At 46.1% G+C, this 24,987-nt stretch overlaps 1 protein-coding gene across 1 annotated transcript in view; it reads left to right on the top strand.

Moving 5' to 3' along the window:
- Positions 1–24,987, top strand: part of LOC146009182 (opsin-VA-like) — a 50,862-nt gene that overhangs the window by 15,118 nt on the left and 10,757 nt on the right. Inside the window, exon 3 of the mRNA XM_083149292.1 lies at positions 24,443–24,560. Within this exon, the coding sequence (XP_083005418.1) occupies positions 24,443–24,560 (118 nt within the window). The remainder of the gene's footprint in view (positions 1–24,442; positions 24,561–24,987) is intronic.

Raw genomic sequence — 24,987 nt, forward strand, 5'->3', positions numbered from 1 at the left:
CGCAGCCAGTCGGTGTTCCCCAAGGGTCAGTCCTTGGCCCTCTCCTCTTCTCCCTCTACACCACCTCTCTGGGCACCCTCATCAGCTCCTATGGTTTCCATTACCACCTTTATGCTGATGATACCCTAATCTAGCTCTCCTCCCCCGACCTATCCCCATCACTCCTGTCCAAGGTCTCCGAATGCCTCACGGCCATCTCAGCCTGGATGACCCAACACTTCCTGAAACTAAACATGGCTAAAACTGAACTTCTAATCTTCCATCCCTGAACATCCCCTCTTCTCCCACCATCTCCATCAGCATTGGTGAAACCGAGATCACCTCCACCGACCAAACGCGCTGCCTCGGTGTCATCATTGACTCCTCCCTATCTTTCCCCACCCACATTTGTGCTCTCACAGTCTTGCCGCTTTCACCTACTCAACATCTCACACATCAGACCATTCCTCTCCACTGACGCGACCAAAATTCTCATTCACTCTCTTGTCATCTCCCGCCTTGACTACTGCAACATCCTTCTCTCTGGGCTACCTCTCACCCGCCTCGCACCTCTCCAATCCATTCTTAACACTGCTGCTAGGCTCATCTTCCTCTCCCGCCGCTCTACCTCCGCCTCCCCCCTCTGTCTATCTCTTCACTGGCTCCCCATTCCTTTCCGAGTTCTCTTTAAACTCCTCACCACCACCTACAAGGCTCTCTCCTCCTCCACCGCTCCTTACCTCTTTTCACTGATCTCTATCCACACTCCCTCCCGTCCTCGTCGCTCCATCGCTGACTGCCGACTGACCTCTCACCTAATCACCTCCTCCCACTCCCGTGTCCAAGACTTCTCTCGCGCCTCCCCATGCACTGGAACAACCTCCCGCCACCCATCAGGCTTTCTGATTCCCTTACCTCCTTCAAGCGCTCCCTCAAAACCCACTTTTTTTGACTAGCCTATCCCTCCTCCTAACCTCTTTTGATCCTCCTATCCTGCCTCCGTTCCCATCCGTTCCTACTTATCCTATTGTTTTTCGTTCGTCCACCCACCTCCTTTTAATATGTTAACTCATATGAGTAGGGCCATCCTTCCTCACGTACTCACCCTACCTCTTCATCTCACCAGTGCTCCTGCCCTGTTCTTCCCTTCCTCTACTTCATCTTCAGTCTCCTCGACAATTTCGGCACCTACTTCTGAACTGATGCTGATTTTAGTTATACCAGCTATACCCCTATTTATACTGTATTTTATCAACACACCCTGTATGCTACCTTGTAATTTGTTTTTTTGTTTGCTATGTACGGCGCTGCGGACACTTTGTGGCGCCTTATAAATAAACATACTACTACTACTACTAAACTCTATGCATATAAGTTCATGATGGGAATTGAACCCAAGACCTCTGTGCTGTGAGGAAGCAAGCTGATCCTTTCGCATCAGTTCTGCAAGCTATCGCTTTGAGTAGCGGTAATAAGCAATGTTAGACTGTGCAAGTCACCAAAGGCATCCACAAAGCGGCACATGTGCTGAGGGCCCTCCCGCTGTGCTGCCGGCAGCTGAGGATGGACATGCATGGGCCCTTTTGCTCTGACCTGGTGGGTGGTGAGGAGGGTGCCGAGGGCCCTCCCGCTATGCTGCCGGGGGTAGGGAAGGAGATGCGAAGGGGCCGACCACTGTGCATCCAATGGAGCTTTAGAGAGCCCTCCAGTTCTGCACCCAGTGGGTGAGTAGGGAGGTGCGGAGAGCCCCCACTGTGCCACCAGTGGGTGGGAAAAGATGTGCTGGTTCCAGGGGTTAAGGTTCAGGCAGGAAGGAGGAGGAGGTGAGCTGTGGGACAGACTGCAGAAGAACAGCAGTCAGTCCGTCAGGGATGGTCTCCACCTTCTCCTCTGCCAGTGGAGCTGCAGCAGTATGATTGTAAGCAGAGGACACACTGCTGATTGGTCAGAGTGGATCCTGAGGGAGAAAACCTCTTTCTTTCTATCCTCAGACAGAAGTGGCGGTATGGCATACCGGCTTAGATGTTGGGATAAATAAGATATATATGTAAAATGATCGCCCAATAAGGAATTTGCTAAAGGAAGCATTTTTACAATGAGGAGGCCGCCGGCCATCTAATGATTTTTCCCCTGTTTGCAGAGCCAAAACATCGGTCCCCAGGGCCGGCGCTACCACTAGGCAAATCTAGGCATTTGCCTAGGGCGCCAGCCACTGGAGGGCGGCACTTCGCCCCTCGCCTTTCGCATGGAGGCTGCAGGGGTGTCCGTGCCGGGTACCTGCGGCACTGTGTGATCTGGCGGCGGGGTCCCTGCAGTAATGCGCGCTATCCGGCAGCCAGGCGGCGGCGCGGGAAGCGCTGCTGGGTTTGAAAACATTCCGCATGCTGATTGGCCCTGTCGGTCCCCATTGCGAATACATCGGGGGCCAATCAAATATGAATCAGGCCCTAAATATCATGTTACTTGGAAGAAAATAAGTTTTCACTTTCATCAGTGCAGTGTTATTAATGATCCATATGTAACACTCCAGTATTTAACAAAATCATGCACAAGAACAGTTATAACACTAAAGGCCGATACTAACATAATAATGGCCCATACACACTGGGCGACTCTGAGCTGAAAGCGGCTCAGTTTTACTGTTTAAGCTGCTTTCATTGTGTACGACCCGGCGGCGAGTGCTGCTGCCCACTCCGGCGTCATTGTCAGCTGCCACCGCTCATCTGCTGGTATTGCCAGCAGATGGGCATCAGGGTGGACGGCTTTCCATAGTGTCCTGCTATGGAAAGTCGTCAACCCCACACACACCCGGGAAAATCGCTTAGACATGTGTAAATCGCTTAGTGTGTATGAGTGATGAGTGATTTTCCCCATCATCGCTGTGCATACCTTAAGTCTCTATGAAATGATTGGAAGATATAGATTTTTATTCTGGCTTGATATGTAAAGCATGGAAAGCATGGAAAGCATGGATTCACTCTAGCGTCCTCTCAGTGACCTCATCACTTATTTAGTACATAGATGGCGGTGCTTAGATAAGCATCTTTCTCTGTCCTTGGTGTTAAAATCATAAAATAAATCCAAGGCTAAAGACTTAATTGAAAAATGCTGTGTTCTTTCTCTGCATTGCTAAAGCCCGAATGTGCTGTGTTTGTCTAGCCGCCTCACGTCCGTCCTTACTTTGTAGTTTGTACAGTACCATACATGGTATAAAGGAAGTGGGGAGGAAAGCACAGCACATAGGGATCACAGCTGGGGCCAGTGGTGTAGCACGGTGCCACGGTGCCCGGAGCAAGGGCATGTTTCGTGTCCCCCGCCCAATTTGTAGTAGGCAGGGCTCTTGTGCTGTGAAAAGGGGGAGCAGCCTAACATTATACCACACACAGTAATGCCCATTGCACATTTTAGCAAACTTTATAATACCCATTATACATAAAGCCACATGCCGTAATGCCACACATGATGCCCTTTACATACTATATAACAAACCGTAATGCCCATTGCATACAATATAAAAAACCGTAATGCCCATTACACATTTGACACATAAGTGCCACTTACCTACATGCTCATTGCTAGGAACTTCATGCTTGATGCCAAGGGGGGGGCTGAAATTGCTCGTTGCCAAAGGGGACTGAAATTGCTCGTTGCCAAGGGAGACTGTAATTGCTCATTGCCAAGGGGGCTGAAATAGCTCATTGCCAATGGGGAATGCAGCCCGCTCCCCCGCCCGCCCAGCTCTTCCTCTCCCCCGTCCACCCAGATCTTCTGCTCCCCGCTGTGCCCAGCTGAGCCAGTGTCGTCCGCTGCTATTTTCAATTCACAAGTCTCTCTCTGGACTGCTGGCCAATAGGAGCTCGCAGTCCAGCAGCCAATGCTGCTTCTGACTAGTTGCTGGACTGCGAGCACCTATTGACTAGCAGTCCAGCGGGAAAATAGCAGCGGACTCAGGGGGAGCAGGGGACCAGGGGAGCGGACATGCAGGACGGGGGGAGCCGATGGCAAAGCTTGAGTTGCCCAGCTCCTGCACCCTGTGATATTTTGGCGCCCAGAGCTCATGCTCTGTCCTCCCTACACCCCTGCTGGGGGCAACATGGCCCTTGCACCCACCTGCACCCAATGCTGCTGTAATTCCTACATTTAAAAAAATAAAAAAAAAACGGAAAATCTTCAGCTTACTGCTCCACCACCACCCACACCACACCACACCGTAATACCGACTTTCCAGAACCTCAGGTAGAGGTGTGGAGGTGGAGGTGGAGTCCTACTTAATTTTGCGATAGTCATGCTGGAGCCCTAGGCAACTGCCTAATGATACAGCCGATCCTGATAAAGGGCCTGATTCAGTCCTGCGCGCTAGGCTGTGTTTATTTGCTGCCTAGCGAGCAGGTAAACACCGCCCCACCAAATGCGCCAATCCTGATAAGCGAATCCCGACTCTAGCATGAGAGGGGATGTGCTGCCGCAAGGAGGATTTCTCTAGCCTTTGATCTGAAAAGTAAGTCTATACTTACTTTACAGATGCCCGTTATCCGCCAATTAGAGGCGGGCGCTGACATCATGTGATGGTAGCCACCCGCCTGGAGGATGAATGGGCAAGCCAATATTCGCAGGAGTATGCCAAGTGTTTCCATGGGCACACCAACCGTTTTTGTGGGCACACCCATAAAACGCTGGGCGGTTCCCTGCACCCGATCCATGCCTGCCTCCTTCCAGCCTATTCTGTTGCGAATGCCCCGGTGACTGTGAAATTCGACGGATGTGCATATCCGTGTAAACCCCCACAATCAGGTGAGTAAACCCCCATAATCGGGACGGTGGCAGAATTCGTACCTTAGCAATCAGGTCTGAATCGCCCCAAAAGAACCATTAATATAAGTCTTGAATGGTTACTTTTACAGAGTACTGTATCTAGTCATTAGATCTACAGTGTCTAGGTCAACAGTAAAAAAGTAGTAAAAACTATTGATCGACTGTCAAAAGGTCGACATGGACAAATGTCAACATACATTAGGTCAACATAGACAAAAGGTCGACATGAATAAGGTTGAGAAATTACTTGTTTATACTGTATGTCGATGTAGACCTTTTGATATAGAACGTTTGTCCATGTAGCCCTTTTGATTGTGGACCAATAGTTGTCAACATTTTGACTGTAGACCTAGACACTGCAGAGCTAATATACCATATAACCCTGTTACAGTGGTGTGTGTTTTTGCGCTGTCCATGGTATCGCCTGGACTGCTGGTAATTGTCCCCTTTGCAGCTTATTGTCCGGAACTTTTTGTATTTTGGATAGTGTTCATTTTGTACGTTTTGTTGTCTCATTTGTATTAAAACTGGCTTCACCATTATAATGCCTCTTCTTTCACATATCTTGGAGCATCAAATCCATCAGATGAGACCTTGGTTTATGACGATAAAGCATGATGGAATTCCATATATGATAATGGAAGTAAAATTTTATGTGTATTATCCCTAATCACCCCACAATAACAGTGTTAATCTCACTCTTTATCTTCACCCTTTGAGGCTATATTTTCTTTTATTCTCTCTACTGTCATCACAGTGGCTATTAGGTAGTTTAGAGAAATATATACATACTGTATAGATACTGTCAATATAGGTATCAAGATACATCAGTAATATCCAAAATAAGTGAATATAACTTTCTTTTTTTTACTCTGTGTGGAGTTTTTATTTATCCACTGAGTACTGTGCAGAAGTATCCCAGTAATCTCAGCAGGTACATGTATCACATTGCCATATGATATACTGTGTGGGATTATAACTGCACACTAGATACTATGTGATATACAGAAATAGACAGATAGCAACAATATATGCATGTATCAAGTTGCTGGATGTCAGACTCAGTTGTTATAAGCATTAATGTGCTTTAATAGACAACTTGTAATTGACCTTAAGCTGGTATAAATGCAATATAATTTTGAAAAAAAAAAAAAAACTGTGGTAAGGAGATAATAATAAAGGAGATAATAATAAAAAAAATTGGAGGTATATCTTGCTGCTGGGTAAACAATTGTATATCACTCCCAAGTGGGAGCCCTTTGCCGCAATATAAGCTTCACCAAGCTGTCAGTGACGGTGATATATTGGTGTCAATCAGTGTCCCACACCTGTGGTTTGCTGTTACCTGTCTGTTGGGTTCAGTACACCAGGAAAGGGCGCGATCCGTGGGGCTCGGGAAGCGGGCTCTCCTGCTTCTAGGTATCCGAGTCTTGCACCATGCCAGGAGTAAGGCTGGGGGACACGTGTTTCGCCTGTCAGGGCTTTGTCAGTCCAGCGCCATGGGACGTTTTGGACGTTAGCCAATTAAATAGTCGCCTTTTCAATATAAGATAAAGATGAAAGATTATTCATATCACTAACTGATGAGCCAGAACAATTTTGAAGTGTGATTTATTATGAAGCAGGCTATTTGAGCCAATACACACTATGGGCCAAATGTAATAGGGTGAGAGTTTCAGAAAGTGAGAGATTTGGGAGAGTTTTCCCCTTTTTTTTAAAGCAGCAATCAATTACTCTGCAAAACCAGGTTGATTTTTGCCATGTAATTGATTGCTGCTTTAAAAAACATGGGAAAACTCTCCCAAATCTCTCACTTTCTGAAACTCTCACCCTATTTTATTTGACCCTATCTATGGAAATAAATTCGTTCTCCTTTTTTCTTTGTTTATTCTTCCTGCGTATTTTAGAAGTTCAAATAAAAGTTCAATTTTAAATCAATCACTATCCATATTGAACAGGATTTAAAGAGTGCGTCCAAAAAGCATTTTTTGTCTTTAGACTGCTCATTTGCAGGCAAACCCCCTTTTTTCTCGGTTACTATACTGAATGCTGGGCACACCACCAAATTATAACTACAGGAATCTTTGTTAGTAGTTTGTCATATTGGTTCTATATGAATTATATGCTAGATTTTTTGCTGTCCGTGCAGTTCCTTACACATTCACCACGACTTGATTAGGGTAATGATGTGATGGGGTGACCGATAATGTTATGCCAAGTGGCGACTTGACCCCTAAATTTGCCCCTTCATGAGATTGGAATAATATAAGCAGTATCTGACTTATGCTGCTTTCACATTGCCTAAACGTTTAAGACCCGGTATTTTGAAATGGTATTTAAAATGATATATTACCGTTTTAAACCCCTTTCACACTGCCATAAATACTGGGTCTCAAGCAGGTTTGCAGTGTGAAAGCAGGACAGACAGTAGCTATAAGACAGCATAGTGCATATGTAAAATCCCACTGGCACTAGGTATGGCATACCTGCAGTCACTGGCTATGGTGCATCACCCTTACTTTCCTCCGGCTGGTCATGGGTAAGGCACAGGTACCAGGGGGTCCCCTGAATAATCAGGAGTTTAATTACAGTTGCATTGTGGGAGTGGACTACAGGTGTCAATGCAGCGCAGAAAGAATTGGGCGCCAGGCCATCTCATAAACAGTTTATTTTAACATATAGCAGGGATGAAGCAGGGAAAACTTCTGAACACTCTCCTCCAGCACAAAGCATAATGGTTACATCAGGTCACTTATCATTCCATCTCCTCCAGCACATTAATCATACAGTATCGGTTACATCAGTTACATCAAGGCACCTCCTCCAGCACGTCACTTAATTGCAGCGGCATAAATATGGTGAACAGCAGTTCATACCAGGGCATTCTGGGACCAGTAGTACTACACATCACAGGTTACTGTCTCTCTCATACATAACAAGGACTCTTGTCAATGGGGGGCTACTCAGCATGCCGCGTGGCTTCGACCACTCACCCAGATACGTCCTCTACTGAGACTCACACCTGGCACTCTTCTAGGGCACCTCTACAGGTGGGCATCACCCTCTCACTGGACTCTGTGTACTGCTGCTCTCACACTGCGATCTCTCTCTCTCTCTCTCTGGTGCCTTGCTGGGACTGGCAGCACTCCCCACATGTGCTGTGAGGGGCTGCATTCTCCTCGTGTTACTCTGCAGGAAAAGCACCCACATATGCTGCTGCTCTCTCCATAGAAGGGGTGCAACTCATGACTGCTGTTTCCAAAGCTGGGGACCATGGAAATGATAGTTAGCCATCCCATGGCCCCAGCAATCATCCATGCACCTTCTCCCCTTCACTCCAAACTTGTGCTGAATCTGCTACCTTTTAACATACACTTCCTGTCTTCCCCCTCTGCAGGAGGCTTGCATGTGATCACTGCCTGATCCCCAAACTTCTCCCAATCAGTGCACAGGAAATAGACCTAGCTATGCATGATAAAACTAAATGGTATTAACCCTTGCAGTACCAGGGTATTACACAGGGTTGCCGACCCTCCCGGAATTTCCGGGAGTCTCCCGAAAATCGGGGCTCCCTCCCGGCCCCCCGGAAGGGTGGGCAACCCTCCCGGATTCAGGGGGGACCCCCGCTGTCCCCCGGATCGCGGCATTAAAATGCCGCAATCCTCGGGTCTCAGAGGAGGGGGCGGAGCTAAAATGACACAATCGCGTCATTTTAGCTCCGCCCCCTCCACCGAGATCACTGAATTAGCTGGTTTACCAGCATGGGGGCGGGGCTTAGTGATGTCACGATTAAGCCCCGCCCCCTGAGCGGCTTCTGAATCTCTCCTCTCCGGGCTTCTCCCGGAGAGGAGAAGAAGAAAGTCGGCAACCCTGGTATTACACATATGTAATGAGCCATTCATTACATATGTGCATATGTAATGTGCGCAGCGCATATATAATGTGTGCAGTGCATATGAATGAGCCGCTTATTACATATGTACATATATAATGAGGGGCTCATTACATATGCACTGTGCTCATTACATATGTGCATATGTAATGAGCGTCTCATTACATATGCACTGCGCTCTCATAGCTACTGCCTGAGTCCTATATAACAGTTCAGAGCCGTTCACACTGCATAAAAAACGGCTCTGAACCGTGTAGGACTCTGCTTTTTACCCGTTTACAAATACTGGACTGGAGCTTTCACACTGCAGCTCTAACCATTTTCAAAGGCTAAAAAATTGGCAATATACCAGTTACGAGCTGCAGTGTGAAAGGGGTATTAGATTCCATAAGAGATATTACATTGATATAAATAATCTTAGTCTCATAAATAGCATCACACTTCTAACTATGAATAAAGCCAGCCTTCCATAGTGACCCATCATATGCTTTATGAAGTCTGAACATTCACATTCTAAGGGACAAAACTAATCAATAGCTAAAAAAAAAATTTTTTGACAGTCATTAGGTCAACATGCATTAAAGTCGACATAACTAAAGGTAGACATGGGTTAGGTTGACTGGGGCATTAGGTCGACACACACATGATGTCAACATGGGGAAGGCCATCAGTCAAAGGTCGACATGGGGTTTTTCACATTTTTTTGTCCCGAATTTTGACACGGTCGACATGGACATTGAAACGTAGCAGGCGGCTGGACCGCATACAATACATCATATACATTCCTTTTGCATATGATGTATCATATGCAATCCCAGTCATGGCTGTGGAACATGATTCATGATGACCAGTTCGGTATCGGACTGCCTGCAATATGGTTACTTTTCATACGATCCCTTGTTCCAGAAGCTCGCAATCAGATGAAAAGAGGCCATATTGCACTAGTGGGTCATTGCTCAACGACTATTCATTTACAGATCAATGCTGAAATCGAATATTTTCTGTTTCCTTTCTTCCTTGCTACAATATACAGTGCAGTTGATTCAAAGTTCGAACCATTAAGTCTTTTCTGTTAGTCACTTTGTACATAAATACTTTTGATGTAATATGACATAAATCAGGTTCAGTCTAATTGGGCCTACACACGTATGCGATTTATGGCTATTTTCTAAGCGATTTGACTAGATCGCTTAGAAAATAAGCACAAATCACTGTGTGTGTATGCCACCTAGCGATGTGTGGCCCCCCATGTCGCTATCGCCAGGCTAATGGTGCGTACACACGGGGTGATACAGCGCCTGGTGATATATTGCTGGGCGATATATCACCGGGCGATATATCGCTCAATGCCCCCTTTTTCATCGGCGACCACAGATGGTTGCTGATGAAAAGAAAACTCTGCCGGGGGAGCCGCAGAGGTAATTAGCTGGTCTCAGGAGCAAGCTCCTGCGACCAGCGATTAGAACGGAGCTGAAAACGGGAGTGCGCACCCAGCAATTTATCACACTCCCATCACTGGCAAAATGGTCGCCAGCGACCATATTCCCAGCGATATCAGCCCCTATCGCTGCCGTGTGTACACAGCTTAAGTTTTTTAAGAATGCTTGAAATATCTAGTTATCACCTGTGTGATTTCTATTGAGGCAGTCAGATCACTTAGCACACATCGATTGTGCAGTGATGTTTGCTGAGTAATCTGAGCGATTCAGTGTCGATTTATGTGTGGCTTTATGCTGCTATTCTGTGTAGTCATTGTTAATACAGTACCTTTAGTCGTTGTGACTCCTCGCGTTTCATTTACATCTATTAAGTACGATACAGTGAGTAAGGTTCACTGGTTCAGTTACCTTAATTCATATTTTATTTTGTTTCCCTTGTCCCACAGCTCACATCGATGCTGTCTAGCTTTGTAAAGTTTATTTTCTTTTTATGGTCTTTATTTCCCTGTGAAGCGCCTCTCAGTGCCATGCCCCCCTATCTGTCACTCTCATTACCCAGAGTGCTTCTGACTTTTCCTGCTTGCTAACTGTTATAGAGGCCGTGTCCTACAGGAGCTTTCTCTGGTTTACCGAATATATGACTCTCTAGAGCCATTGTTCACCATTTTATTAAAAAGGTATAGCAGAGCACGCTGAGCTGTCAGAGACAGAGAATTCATCTGCCGGTGAGAGACTGCTGAGTGAGGGCTGCATTTGGAAATATGTCATGAAAGGCCCTGTAGATGTCTTGCAGAAAAGACCATTAGACTGGGAACATACTGAGCAATGTCATATCTCTTTACGGTCCTGGTTTTTTTTTAGGGGGGGGGGGGCAGTTGAAAATCCCCCTGTCCATCGCTGCTGAATATCTTGAATAGATGCAGAGCCGGCCCTAGGCATTAACAAACTAGGCAAATGCCTAGGGCATTTGGCTGCCATAGGGCATGCAGCTCATGCAGCTGAGCCTCCAGCAGTGGGAATCCAGGGTTTGAGTAGCAGAGACAGTGAGGGCAGCGGCAGCTAGTAATACAAATGCTGCATTACTTTGTGGAGAGATGCTGTGCATGCCTAGCCACAGAAGCTCCTCCCATGGGGCTTTGCAGAGTCCAGCAGAATGAGCTTACATTGACTGACTCCCTGCAGCCAGCCCAGGCTTCAGTATCTGCAGTCCAGGCTGAGGGTGAGTGCTGTGCAAGGGGTGCAGGGGGGAATATGGCTGTAACAATGTGTGGCTTATGTGTAAGTGGCATTACTGTTTGGCATTATGCATATAAGGGCATTACTAATGTGTGGTATAATGTGTAAGTGGCATTACTGTTTGGCATTATGCACATAAGGGCATTACTAATGTGTGGTATAATGTGTAAGGGCCATTACTGTTGATATATGCAAAATAATGCCAATTCTAATGTGTGGTATAAGGTGTAAAGGGCATTACTGTGTTGCATTATTTGTATTAGGATCACTATTTCTGTGTGGCTTTATATGTATATGGTACACAATGGTGTAGCATTATGAGTATAAAGGGTACTACAGTGTAATACAGTATGAATAAGGACCAATACAGTGTGGTGTAATGTGAATAAGGAGTAATATGGTGTGGTCTAATGTGAATAAGGGTCAATACAGTGTTGTGTAATGTGAATAAGGAGCAATGGGTCACAACCAATGTTCCCTCTAATTTTATGAAGGCTGTGTGCGGCAAAAGATTTTGGCTGTGCAACTTTGGACGGAAATTCTAATTTTTGTGAGTCACTTCTATATATAACTGGAAAACGACGTTCAGCATTTGTGTTAACTTTTCTTCAAAATTATATTAAACATTAAAAACATGTAAACATTCAAAACACAGCACATGATGTAGTTAATGGGTGAAACATACATTAATTTAGTCCGCAACAGCAAAAAGTTAACCACTGCTGCTTTGTGCACTCTGTTGTAATGTCTGTGCGCATGCTCGGTGAGTTGTGTGCGCGCGCACACGCGCACAGCTTAGAGGGAACACTGGTCACAACTAGCTACAGTGCTAGCGGCACCAACCAAAATCTTGCCCGGGGCATTAAATTAGCTAGGGCTGGCTCTGGATAGATGCAATGCAATAGTTGCTGTGTGCATGTATCTTTTTTTTTTTGTGTCTATTTATTTAAAATATGCTCTATTTCTGTACTTGTAAGTTAATGTTATTTAACACCTGCAATGTATCTCATTCGACAAGGGCCATAGCTGTGTGCAAGCGGTGCGGCACTGCTGGCCCACACCTATAGTCTGCAGAGTTGGGAAGCGCCAGGCAAGAGAGGCGCTCTCCCTGCTGTGCATCCTCTATTGCTGATGCTGCAGTGGCAGCATCACTATCTGCCTCGGAGACCTCCCAATCCTCCCGCCTTGCGGGTAAATTTCAAAACTCCCATTCAAATGAGTGTGACCCCCCCACCCCCCAGCAGCTCCCTGTGAGTTACAGGCAATACATTGCATGCAATATAGCACTTGTAAAAATGGCACATCAAGTGCCAAGTCGTATGTAGGGAGGGAAATCAGGTCTGACTTGTCCCTCGGACCTGCGTATGGGGACCTTAAGAAAGAAATAGGATGCCTGGTTCAGACAGAGCATTTGCACCAAGGATAGCAATCCAGATACTAATGGCTGCAGAAAGAAGACCAGTGGACTCACTTGTATTTGTAGGTAGCCTGCCATGACTGGACAGAAGCAGCCACAGATGCTGCCATTGCCACTATTTCATCACTACCCATAACAGCAACACAACTGCCTGCAGTCATTATAACATTGTTACAGATTTCTCAGTCAGGAATGGAATTAGCAGATTTACCCTCATTCCCTGTGACTGTGCTGACAGCCCTCTCAATGACAATCAGCCAAATGTAATAGACTCAGAGTTTTTTTTTTTTTAAAGAGGCAGTAATTTACAAGCCAAAACCATGCCTTTTAAATCAGGCATGTCCAACATTGGCCCTCCAGATGTTTTGAAACTACACATTCCAGCATGCTTTGCCACAGTTTTGCTATTAGAGAATGCTAAAACTATTGCAAAGCATGCTGGGATGTGTAGTTTCACAACATCTGGAGGGCCAACGTTGGACATGCCTGTTTTAAATGATTGCCCCTTTAAAAAAAAGTCTTGCGACTGCCTATTATATATTTAGGCCCCTTTAGCAGTCGGGAACGGATCATGACAATAGACTGGATTTACTAAGTTTGAACCAGTAAAAGTTTAGGGGTTGCCCATAGCAACCAATCAAATTGACATTATCTTTGATCTACAGTGGTACAGAATATGTACTAGCTAGAATATGGGCAACACCTCTTTTAGGCGATGGACTGGTATAGGGCTGTGGCATGGGGTGTGGCCTTGTGGCACACCAATTTTCAGCACTTCAGCTGGGAGGCCTTCAGCTCTGTCAGGCCTTCAGATGGCTTAATGGACCTTTCAGGCCATCCATGTGCAGTTTAAGTGATGAGGCGGCCCTCCTCTGTGCCAGGAGTAGCTAAGGGTAGTAGGGCAAGTATTTTAAAAATGGGTGCAGTATGTGCAGTGTGATTTCCACACACACACCCCACTGCACCACTCACACTGCCCTCATTACAAATACGCCACTGAGGCCATCAGCATTTATGGCATTTGCCAGGTGGCCAGTGCGGCTGTACCCATTTTTATTCCTCTTAGGAGCAGGACTGCCATCAGGTATTTTGGGGCCCGGGACTCATTTCCAGTCCAGCTCCCCCCCCTCCTCACTTGACTTACCGTAACCCGGCTCCTGCTCCCCCATCTCCTCTTTCACTGTGCTGCAGCCTGTAGGTCCTGGAGCACAGGCTTCTTCAACTCAGGATGCTGGCAGCCAATTAAAATTCAGCAATGGTGAGCCAATCAGAGCTCGCATAGGCAGTCACTCTGATTGGCTGCGGGTACACAAGCTCTGATTTGCTCAAAAGCCAGTGCAGCATTTTAATTGGCTGCCGGCGTCCTGGGTTGAATAAGCCTGCACTCCCGGACCAGATTTTTTTTTTTTTTGGGGGGGGGGGGCAGTGCCCGGGACAGCTGTACCCACAGCACCCCCCTGTTGGCAGCCCTGTTTAGGAGATTTGGGATAGTTTCCTCCCAATCGCTGATGTCTCTTTGTTGCACAACACGAACTTGTCCTTACTCTAAAATGTACAGTACATGTGCTGGTTTAGGGTTGATGACAGAGAGCCAGATTCTCTAAGCTTAAAAGTGATAAAATGGAGAGTGATAAACAGCCAGCCAATCAGCTCCTGTCTGACATTTTTCAAACACAGTCTGTGACATGGCAGGTAGGAGCTGATTGGCTGGCTGTTTATCACTCTCCATTTTATCACTTTTGAAGCTTAGAGAATCTAGCCCAAAGAGAGAAGATTCAGCCAGGGTCAGAATGTTTTCTACACCTTAGCACTTCCGTAGTTCCAGCACTACCACAGCAATGTAGCCAGATGAGGTGTTGCTAGTGATTATCAGACCCTGCTTCTGCTAATGACCACTCTTCAGTCTTTTAATGCCACTGATGTGTCAGCTTGTTTCACAGAACGTGTGTCAGCTTATTTCGGCGTGACTCATTCCCTACTCATTCACCTAACCATGACTACGCAGATTTCTGCTGTGACTGCACCAGTACAGAACCAGCATCCTGCCTCCCAGAGTGTAAGTGGTACCATCCGGGTCTTTGTTTCCTTCACACTCTTTGGACCTTTTTCAGGTGCATTCGCTCCACTGTGCGCCCGGCAAACAGGGTGTTCGCCTCCATCGTCCGCCCGGCCACTTCCTCCCAAGGGTACACACATATCTTAGTGATCTGCGAGTCACTTAGGGCCTTATTTTGGTTCATTCTTTCTGAGAAAATCCTTCTTAGATGGGCAAAACCATGTGCACTGCAGGGGGGGCAGGTGTTACTTGTGCAGAGAGAATTAGATTTGGGTGGGGTTTTACTTCAAAGTGAGATCTATATTGCAGTGTAAAAATAAAGCAGTCAGTATTTTCCCTGCACAGAAACAAAATTACTCACCCAAATCTAATTCTCTCTGCACATGTTACATCTGCCCCCTGCAGTGCACATGGTTTTGTCCATCTAAGAAGGATTTTGTCAGAAAGAATGAACCAAAATAAGGCCCTTAGTTATGCGTGCACCTTCACCATCGAATGAGGGGGGGGGGGGGGGGCTTGCGAGTCAACCAGAATATCCCCCTTTATCTGATATTATTTCTTAGCAATTATTAATAATCATAATAATTCTGCAACAGGGAAGAAGGGAGAGCCCCTCTGACCCCCGCCCCCCCCACTCAAGACAGGGGGCCAGGTGCACTAAGCTTCAAAAGTGATAAAACGGAGAGTGATAAACAGCCAGCCAATCAGCTCCTACCTGCCATGTCACAGACTGTGTTTGAAAAAAGTCAGGCAGGAGCTGATTGGCTGGCTGTTTATCACTTTCCATTTTATCACTTTTAAAACTTCTGGCCCCATGTCTGCTACTGGTATGATGGACAGTGCCCCAAAAGGGGGGCTTGTGTGTCCTGGCTGGGCTGTTTGGGAGGTACTGTGCAAAGTTTTACTCCCAAAGTTTGTCTGTCTATTCTCAAGTATTGAAAATTGACACTTACAGAAAGCATTCTACCACACAAACAGGGGCCTAATAATACTGGTAACAGCTGAGTGGAGACAAAGTTTTGGGACAGCCTTGCTTATATTGCTACAAATTTGTTTGGAAAATGGGCAAAACCATGTGCACTGCAGGTGGGGCAGATGTAACGGGCAGAGAGAGTTAGATATGTGTGAGTTATTTTGTTTCTGTGCACCCACCCAAATTTAACTCTCTCTGCACATGTTACATCTGCCCCACCTGCAGTGCACATGGTTTTGCCCATTTTCCAAACAAATTTGTACTGCGATCAGTTCTGAATAAGGGCCAGTATGTAGGGCCTTGCTCTGTGTTCCTTATTTTGTGCTCCGTGTAACGACATAAAGAGACGTACGATGCTATCTGCAATGTTTGTCCCATTTTTATGTTCCATAGCCACTGAAGCAAAGCCAATTCGTAGAAGTTATTGTTGTCTGTCAGAGCCGTTCTCCAGATTTCTCCCCTGATACTCCACCAATGGACTAAATTGCTTCTTACAACATGTATTTTTATTGTGTTTTGTTTTGTATTGAGGCCGCTATGTGAGATGAAATCCCTGGACCCCTATACAGTGTTTGTTGAGTAATATAGAACCACACACAGGAGCGTGACATAACTCCAACGGGAGTGACTTTCATTGATTAAGCTAGGAGCCAATGCAGGTTAGTTTGCATGGAAAGCTGTGCTTCATACTTTCCTGAAATTTACCGTTCTGTAGTCTTGTACCCCTTTTACACCCCACCCCAAACCTGGGTTATTGCCTTGTCGACCCAGGTCGAGATGTGGTGTGAAAGCACCAAACTTAATATATCATTTTGGCTTTACTGCCCATTTTTCATTGCTGCATCACTATTTTTGGTCCGGATCTCCACCCTCCTTGTGCCTTATGTTTTCTGACCCTCTAACTATCCCCCTTCCCCAAAATCAAAAAAATAATTACAAATCTTGCGATGTAATGATGATATACTTTATTGTTATTTACTGTTGTATACTATGCATGTCATCCCTTTAATTCAGGGTTGCCTACTTTTGAAATATCACTTCAGGGAGAAAAGTGAAAGGCATGGGGTGGGTCTTGCATCGCCAGGGGGCAGACCTTGCATCACCAGGGGGTGGGCCTTGCACCAACCACTGCATAATAGGCTACAGGTGTGTATTGCAGCTGGGGATGTCCTGCTGGGAGTTATGGTGTCCCAAGAACTGGAGAAAATGGCATTCTGCGCTTAGAAGTGCCACAGCTGCATAATATGCAGGGACAGGTGGTAGATCCATAGCCGCTGGGGAGGGGGGGGGGGCGGCGGCGGCTGCGGCATTACTGTGACTTGTACTAGTTTTAACTGAAGCAGAAGAGGTGGCGAGGGGGGGACAATTGAAGTTGTCCTCGTGTTCTGCTGCTCCTCTTCCTGTGAAGATTGTCTCCCTCCTGGACCTTGTTAAAACCCTTGATATATTTGAAAGTTTCTATCATGTCCCCCCTTTCCCTTCTCTGCTCCAAACTATACATAGTAAGATCTTTTAGTCTTTCCTGGTACGTTTTGTGATGTAGGCCATGCACCATTTTAGTTGCCCTTCTTTGTACAGTCTCTAATGTATTTATATCGGACTGGAGATATGGCCTCCAGAACTGGGCACAGTATTCTAGATGAGGTTGTACCAATAACCTTTACATTATCTGTTCCCCCTTACTCTGTAACTACACCCCTGGTTCTATACAGTTTACCATCGGAGCACCATTACGAACAACATGTAAACTGGCAAAAGCAGTGTCTCCATCTGAACATGGGGCCTGATCGCACGGCAACGTATTTGTACGGCAGACGATTATCTATAGGCTGCGCATACGTACGGCCCATAGTACACATGCGCACGGCGTCTTGCGATGAAAGCCTGCTTCTTTTTTTTGTTTGCTGGCCATTTGCAAGGTGATTGACAGAAAGTAGGTGTCTTCCTGTCAATCACACTCCCTTTTCAATGTCATAACAAGCAGAACGTCTATCATGATGTAAATGTGAATATTATTTATCATATACCCAGCTCTGCAACCAGGTGCTAGAGTGGACCCACAGACTATGGGCGGGATGTACCAAGCAGCAGCGATGCCCTGCTGGTACATTTAAAAATGCCGTAAAAACCCAAAAATCAGGGGTTTTACTGCATTTTTCTTCAGTACGTGCCGCCCTCTGTCTCTAGAACAGGCCCTAACATTTTAGTCTGGGTTTGACTAAACCTTTTGGAGAGGATGATTTATTGCAATTGGATTATTCATATGTTTCTTCTGCGATTAATCCAGATTTAATTTTTCACCATTTGTTTTAAAAAAAGGGATGTTTTTTAAGTCAATACGATCGGACTTGGGCAGTGCGATACAGCGCACCAAATAATCCAAATTGTATTTCCTGTTTGTTTATTTGTTTGCAAACATGTCAACAGTTTGATGCTTAAATATTACATTTCTTGTTCCACCTTAATATCCCAGGAGGCTGATGCTGCCTGTAACAAGGTGGATGTTTGCCAACTGAAAGATCCTGACAAAGATATTTATAATAGAATTCTGTTACATAATACATGCTCCCACCATTCCTTCTTCTGTCATATTACAACATAATTCCCGCAGAGGAAAATCTGTCTCGTGCTTCATGTTATGATTGTAATGCAACAGTTGAGTTACTTGAGCCGCAATGTTCTTCTAGATCTCTGACGCTTGCATATTAATATTTAAAGTTATTTGTAAAAAACACAGTACTCATGCTTTGGCGGTCATTTATAAATGTCTGTCTGTAAGTTTAATATACCGAAGGCCTTGGTTTGGTAGGTTGTCCTACATAAATGTCCACCAAATGCAGCTAAGTTTGTTGAGCAAAGTGAGTGTGACTATGGAGTGTGGCGAAATAGGGTTCGTTTCACCAGGGAGTGCAGTATTTCCTTGGTCACAACGTCGCTGCAGAGGGTTAGAGAAAAGCTGTCCACCCTCATATAGGGTCTTATTCTAGTTTACTCTTTCTGACAAAATCCTTCTTAGATGGACAAAACCATGTGCAATGCAGGTGGGGCAGATGTAAAATGTGCAGAGAGAATTAGATTTGGGTGAGTTATTTTGTTTCTGTGCAGGGTAAATACTGACTGCTTTATTTTTACACAGCAATATAGATCTCACTTTGAAGTAAATCCCCACCCAAATCTAATTCTCTCTGCACAAGTAACATCTGCCCCACCTGCAGTGCACATGATTTTGTCAGAAAGAGTGAACTAGAATAAGGCCCATAGTGCCTTGTAGCCAGGTAAGAGAGACTGGTTCAGTGGAAAGCCAGGATAGATACTCTGAGGTGTGCTTGAGGGAGAGTAGGGTGGGCTCTCAAGCACACGGCTCCGGTCCAGGTTTTCGACCTTTACAGCCACAGCTGGAAAGTGGCCTGATTGCACTAGTAGGGATTTAAACCCTGCTTAGTTTGCTGCTCGGTGCTCTGATGCCTAGTAGAGGCCAGTTTGTAGGCCAATTATTGAAGCCCCAGGGACTTAGATTATCAGTGCCTATAGGCACTGTGACACCTCGCATACGGAGCGCTTGTTGGAAAAATAAATTTATTTTGTTTTTCATGTGAAGTTTGTTCACTGTGAAGTTGGTTTGCTGCATATATGCCATTAAATACTTGCAGGAACACTGAATACTGCCTGCTGTGTCCTGACTTGACTGTGACTCTGTTACAGGAGGAATAGACATTACACTTATGCGCCTTCTTTTGTAACTGTTCTGAGCTGGAGAAGATCAGGTCTTGTGCTAATTGTTTAATTATAGCCATTGTGAACCATCCATTTGAACTTTGGTAGAAACGTATATGTCTGGGTGCACTTTTAGACACACTTCGCCCAATGTCTATAAATAAAAAAGCTTTAATCGCATAGGGGGAATTTACTAAACATTTGTTTTGCAATTTCATTAATGCTTCTTCCCAGTGGGAATAAATCCAGCCCCCTGTGCTGGGAATAGAACACAATTCCTCATTAACAGTATATAAGCCACCAGATTTACTAAGCAGTGAGTCTTGAACCTGTTGCAAACCCACCAATAAAACCCTTCCAATGAATGAGCTGTACTGTATATGAGAGGGCTTTTCAGGTACTTTTTTTGGTTTTGGTGCCAAAAATCCCAATAAAAAAAATAAAATAAATGAGTGTTGCGCCCCGCAAAATTTGAACGGGACATTGCTCAACATAACCCGAGTCACGTATTGGAACAAAGAGAGTGGGATTCTCCCCACCCCCTGCCCTGTTAATTTTCCAATACCCAGCTCTGGGTTCTGCCATAACTTTCCCCCTGGCAACTAGCATGTAACCCCCCCCCCCCAGCAATGGGCATTACAGTCGGTGGCATTATGTATAAAGGGCATTACGGTGTATGGCATTATGTATAATGGGCATTACAGTGTGTGGCATTATGTTTTATGGGCAATACGGTATGTGGCATTATAGTGTATGGCATTATGTGTAACGGGCATTACTGTGTCAATTTTTGCAGCACTGTCCCTATTTCTAGTGTGTGTGGAAGGAATAATTCATTCTAAAGCCCATATTCATTAATACATAGTTTGCATTCATGCCCAGTAGGCGGTGATAGACATGCCCAGTAGGTGGTGATGGACATGCCCAGTAGGTGGTGATGGACATGCCCCTCCAATGGTGCGCCCCTAAGAAAATGGGCTATGCACACCTATGACACTGTAACTCAGTCTTTTTCAACCACTGTGCCGTGGCACGCTAGTGTGCCTTGAGCTGTTCTCAAGTGTGCCCCCAGATCTACAGATGCCCAAACCAGTTTATAGCCACTGCCAGTTCAACTGTTATTTACTGGTTTCTTCTTTTAATGTAAAGAGCCAATGTATTTAATTTTTGTTACCTGTGGGGACCAGTGTGATTGTTTTTTTGGTACTTGTTTCCTAGCACGGCCACACCTATCATGATCGTGGGCATCGTTAGTAAAAATCGGGGGCATCGCGGCCATCGCATCGCGATTTCCCATAGGGAACAATGTTAAATGCCTCAATTTATCCAAATCATCATAGGGAACAATGGTAAATGGGCCAGAAACCCCCCAAAAACACCCCTGAACAGTGAAATGGCCCCCCAAAAGGAGTTTACGCCACCCCACGATCAACGTGAACCGCGAGGGGCGGCGGTACGCGTCCTCCGACCTTTTCATACCCCCACTATCCACGTCGGCGTGGAGTTGAGAATAGAATAGTGTGGCGAGCGCAGCGAGCCCCGCGAGGGGATGCGGATACCTGTGAAGCCTGCGAAGGGACGCGTTTACCTGCGCTGCGCTCGCCACACTATTCTATTCTCAACTCCACGCCGACGTGGATAGTGGGGGTATGAAAAGGTCGGAGGACACGTACCGCCGCCCCTCGCGGGCTCGCTGCGCTCGCCACGCTTCGGGTTCATGTTGATTGTGGGGTGGCGTAAACTACTTTTGGGGGGCCATTTCACTGTTCAGGGGTGTATTGGGGGGTTTCTGGCCCATTTACCATTGTTCCCTATGATGATTTGGGTAAATTGAGGCATTTAACATTGTTTCCTATGGGAAATCGGGGGCATCGCGTCTGGACCATTTAAGCCTTTTTTAGCCGCCTGCGATGCGACCAACGCGATTTTGACTTTTTTCAATGCATTTCTATGGGAAATCGGGGGCATCGCGTCGGTCGCGTCGCAGACCACTAAAAATTACACCCGATGCCCGCGATTGTGGCCGTGCTAGGAAACAAGTACCGTTTTTTTTTTTATATGGGGGCCAATAGTTTTTTCTTCCATGGAATCCCGAAATTGAGAGTATTTCAATCCCGGATTGAAAGAGTCCCTGGATTGCCCTCCTATACGGAAAGGCATAGTGGCAGGATGTACAGTACAGTATCATACAGTAATCGCAATGCTTGACACACCCCATCCCAAGGTTTTAGGATATGTAACTGAGAGACTTTGTGCTGGACACTTGCCCTGTAGAAGACTTTCTGTTTCGGTCAGGACCGGCAACAGAAATCTTGAGGCCCGGTACACTGATATCTCTGGCATGCCCCCTAACCCCGCCCCCTTGAGCACATTTTTTTTTGTATACTGCATATTGAATGTGTTTTTTTTTATTGTTACAATATTTCACTAATACCGGAGGAAGGTCCGAGTAAGTACCCTTACAGGAACCAGGGGGGTGCCTTTATAAACCATTGCTAGGCACTGCACTGCCGCAGCTATGCTAACAACCCCTGAGCACCTCATAACCTTGGGGCCCCTAACAAGCTTGAGACCCGGTACAGGTGTCCCCTTTGACCCCCCCCCCTTCGCCTGCCCTGGTTGCGGTACTGCATTATGAGCCTTATCTTCATTTTTTCATTGCTGGCAGATTTATTTAGATTTTAGTGAATTTACTAATATAGTAAAAAGCTTATTCAACACTGCACAGAAATTTTAATATTTTCTTTGTATTTAATTTCATTATATGCATGTTACTTAGGGAGGCCAATCCCGGGATCGGGATCGGCGGGATCCTGGGATTTTGGCCTAAAATAGGCGGGATTTGAATCCTGGGATTGGATCTCTTAATCCCGGGATTCCAGGATTACTGCGGCAATGCATTTTTAAGTTATTTTTTAAAAGCCGGCTGCTATTAGTGACCCCCCGGTGATACGGCTGAGTGTGCACAGAGAGTGGCGCAGCGTGACGTGAGGTCAAGTGTCACACTGCGCTGCGCAGCCCAGCCGCCGGGATGCCTATTCTGACTGTGTCGCTGTGCACAGAGAGCAGCACAGCGTAACACCAAGTGTCACGCTGCGCAGCCCAGCCACCGGGATGCTGTGTGTCTGCTGTGCTCAGTGTCGCCATGCCCCCCATTGCTGTGCCGCCCCCAGACACCCGACGCAGCCTGCTGTGAAGAGCAGAGATTGTCCTGCTGCCTGTCACCAACCATGTGTAAGTGACAGTGCAGGGCAGGGGGGATGGGGAGGATTGGGGGGTATTAGTTGGGATCTGTTGCTTTTTTTTCTTTTTTATTAGGGAGGCCAATCCCAGGATCCCGGGAAACCCCGGGATTGAGCATTTTTCAATCCCGGGATTGAAAAAATTGGTACTTCTTTACTTTCACGGCGCCAGCATGGCGCCGTGCTACTTCCGCCTTGTACGCTCGCCACAAACTATGTAAAATAAAGGAAGTTAACGCCATGCCAACATGGATAGTTCATACCTCCACTATCCATGTTGGCATGGAGTTGATTTTAAATAGCGTGGCGAGCGTAGCGAGCCACCAAGCCTGCAGCGTGGGCGAGCGAAGCGAGCCCTGCAAGGGGACTCTGACGCGCGGCGCCATGCTGGCGCTGTGAAAGTAAAGAAGTACCAAAAAATGCCCCGGGATTGGCCTCCCTAATGTTACTATATGAATACACGCTATATACTCCTTATAGATACTAAACCCATATTCACCTGTAGCAGGTGGCTTCCCTCAAATTCAGATATAGGACAAATTCAGCAGGGTTAGCAGATCACCAAAAATCAGTAATTTGTGCATTGCGAGAAGTGTCTAAAATACGATTGGGGGGAAGGGGATGGAAACCGCATTGCAGGGGTGGCAATGGAATGTGTCGGGGGCGCAGTTGGGTCAACGGAGGAGTGTCCAGACAGTTGTGGGGGAGGGAGCTACAGGTAGTTTGCGAGCACTTTACTGTGTAGCTAAGTGTTCATATAATACTGATGCATTCACAAAATTTTGGGAATGCATCGTGGGGCAGCCTTGCACTGTGATGGAGGGCCCCCTGCAGTGGCAGCTATTACCTCTTCGGAGGAGAGGGGCTGCTGAGATGCCGCCCCCACCCCCCTCCGGTGCCCCTCTACCGGTCCCTGCAGGTCACTGCCACCGCCTCCAACTTCTTGTCCCAATCACCGTCATGGGACCTGCGCATGCGCAGAATCAGTCCGCAGTACTGCACATGCGCAGAACCAGTTTTTAGGGGCTGCGCATAGAGAGGCATCCCAGAGGGAACATCCCAATAATAAACTTAAACCAAACAAAAAATCCCAAATAAAGAGCTGCAGTATAGGCAAAGTTAACCAATGAGCAATGAATAAAGACATAATAGTACACATAGATTGCCCCAGGCAATGGGCATATAACTCACTAGCAGTGATAATGTGACCCACTGGTAACAAGCCAAAAACCACTGGCAATGAATAAGAAAACCCCAGAAACAAGTATAAAACCCCTGGCTACCAGCTTGTAGCCCCTTGCAATGAGCATGTAACCCCTGGCAATGAGTATGTAACTCCTGGCAATGAGCATGAAACCCCTAGCAATGAGCATGTAACTTCTGTCAATAAGCATTTAGGTAAACAGATTATAATAAATGTATGTGGGTGGTAGGGGGTCGCCGGAATGTTTTCTGGCTGGAGGGTGCAACATTTCTATTTACAGTACATGCCTGCAGAGGTGGGGCTGTAGCCAAGTCCATATTTCAAGAAGGGGAACCACATCACAGGAAGTTGGTGTGATTCCCCTATTTGAATTTTGGACCGCACTGCAGCCCCTCCTCTGCAACTGCCACTGTTTGCAACTGTAACTGCAAATCTAATAGTCGTGAGTAGTATTGAATTTCTTCTATTTTTGCCACAGGTACTCAGGAACCCTGAATGATCAAACCTACATTATCACGTTCCTTACGACATGCTTTGTGCTACCTCTGATGGTCATATTTGTGTCTTATGGAAAGGTAATGAGGAAGCTGAGAAAGGTGAGTAGGTGAGCAGATGAAGACGGGGGAACTGACATTAGTAGTGTCATACATGATAGTAATATACGTGATAACATACGTGTGTCCTGTGTCATAGTTTAGTGCTTTGTAGGCTGGATTTTTGTTATTGTTAAATTGATCAAGAGAAAATTTCTGGGTACTCATATGTTAGTTGGGCGCCCTCTAAGCTATTTGCTTAGTTTTCCGCGTCCCCTTGCGGATCTCGCTACGATCGCCATTCTTCAGGCTCAACGGTTCGATGCGCTCGCCACACTATATAAAATCAACTCCATGCCGACATGGATAGTGGGGGTATGAGCATACTAACTATAGTGGGTGCCCAACTAACATATAAGTACCAATGCCCTTGTTACTACATACTGTTACCAGACCTGGCACATGATCATTTAGCAAATCTGACATTTTT

This window comes from Crinia signifera, chromosome 6 (genome assembly GCF_055691185.1).
Source record: "Crinia signifera chromosome 6, ASM5569118v1, whole genome shotgun sequence".
In the NCBI taxonomy this organism is placed as follows: domain Eukaryota; kingdom Metazoa; phylum Chordata; class Amphibia; order Anura; family Myobatrachidae; genus Crinia; species Crinia signifera.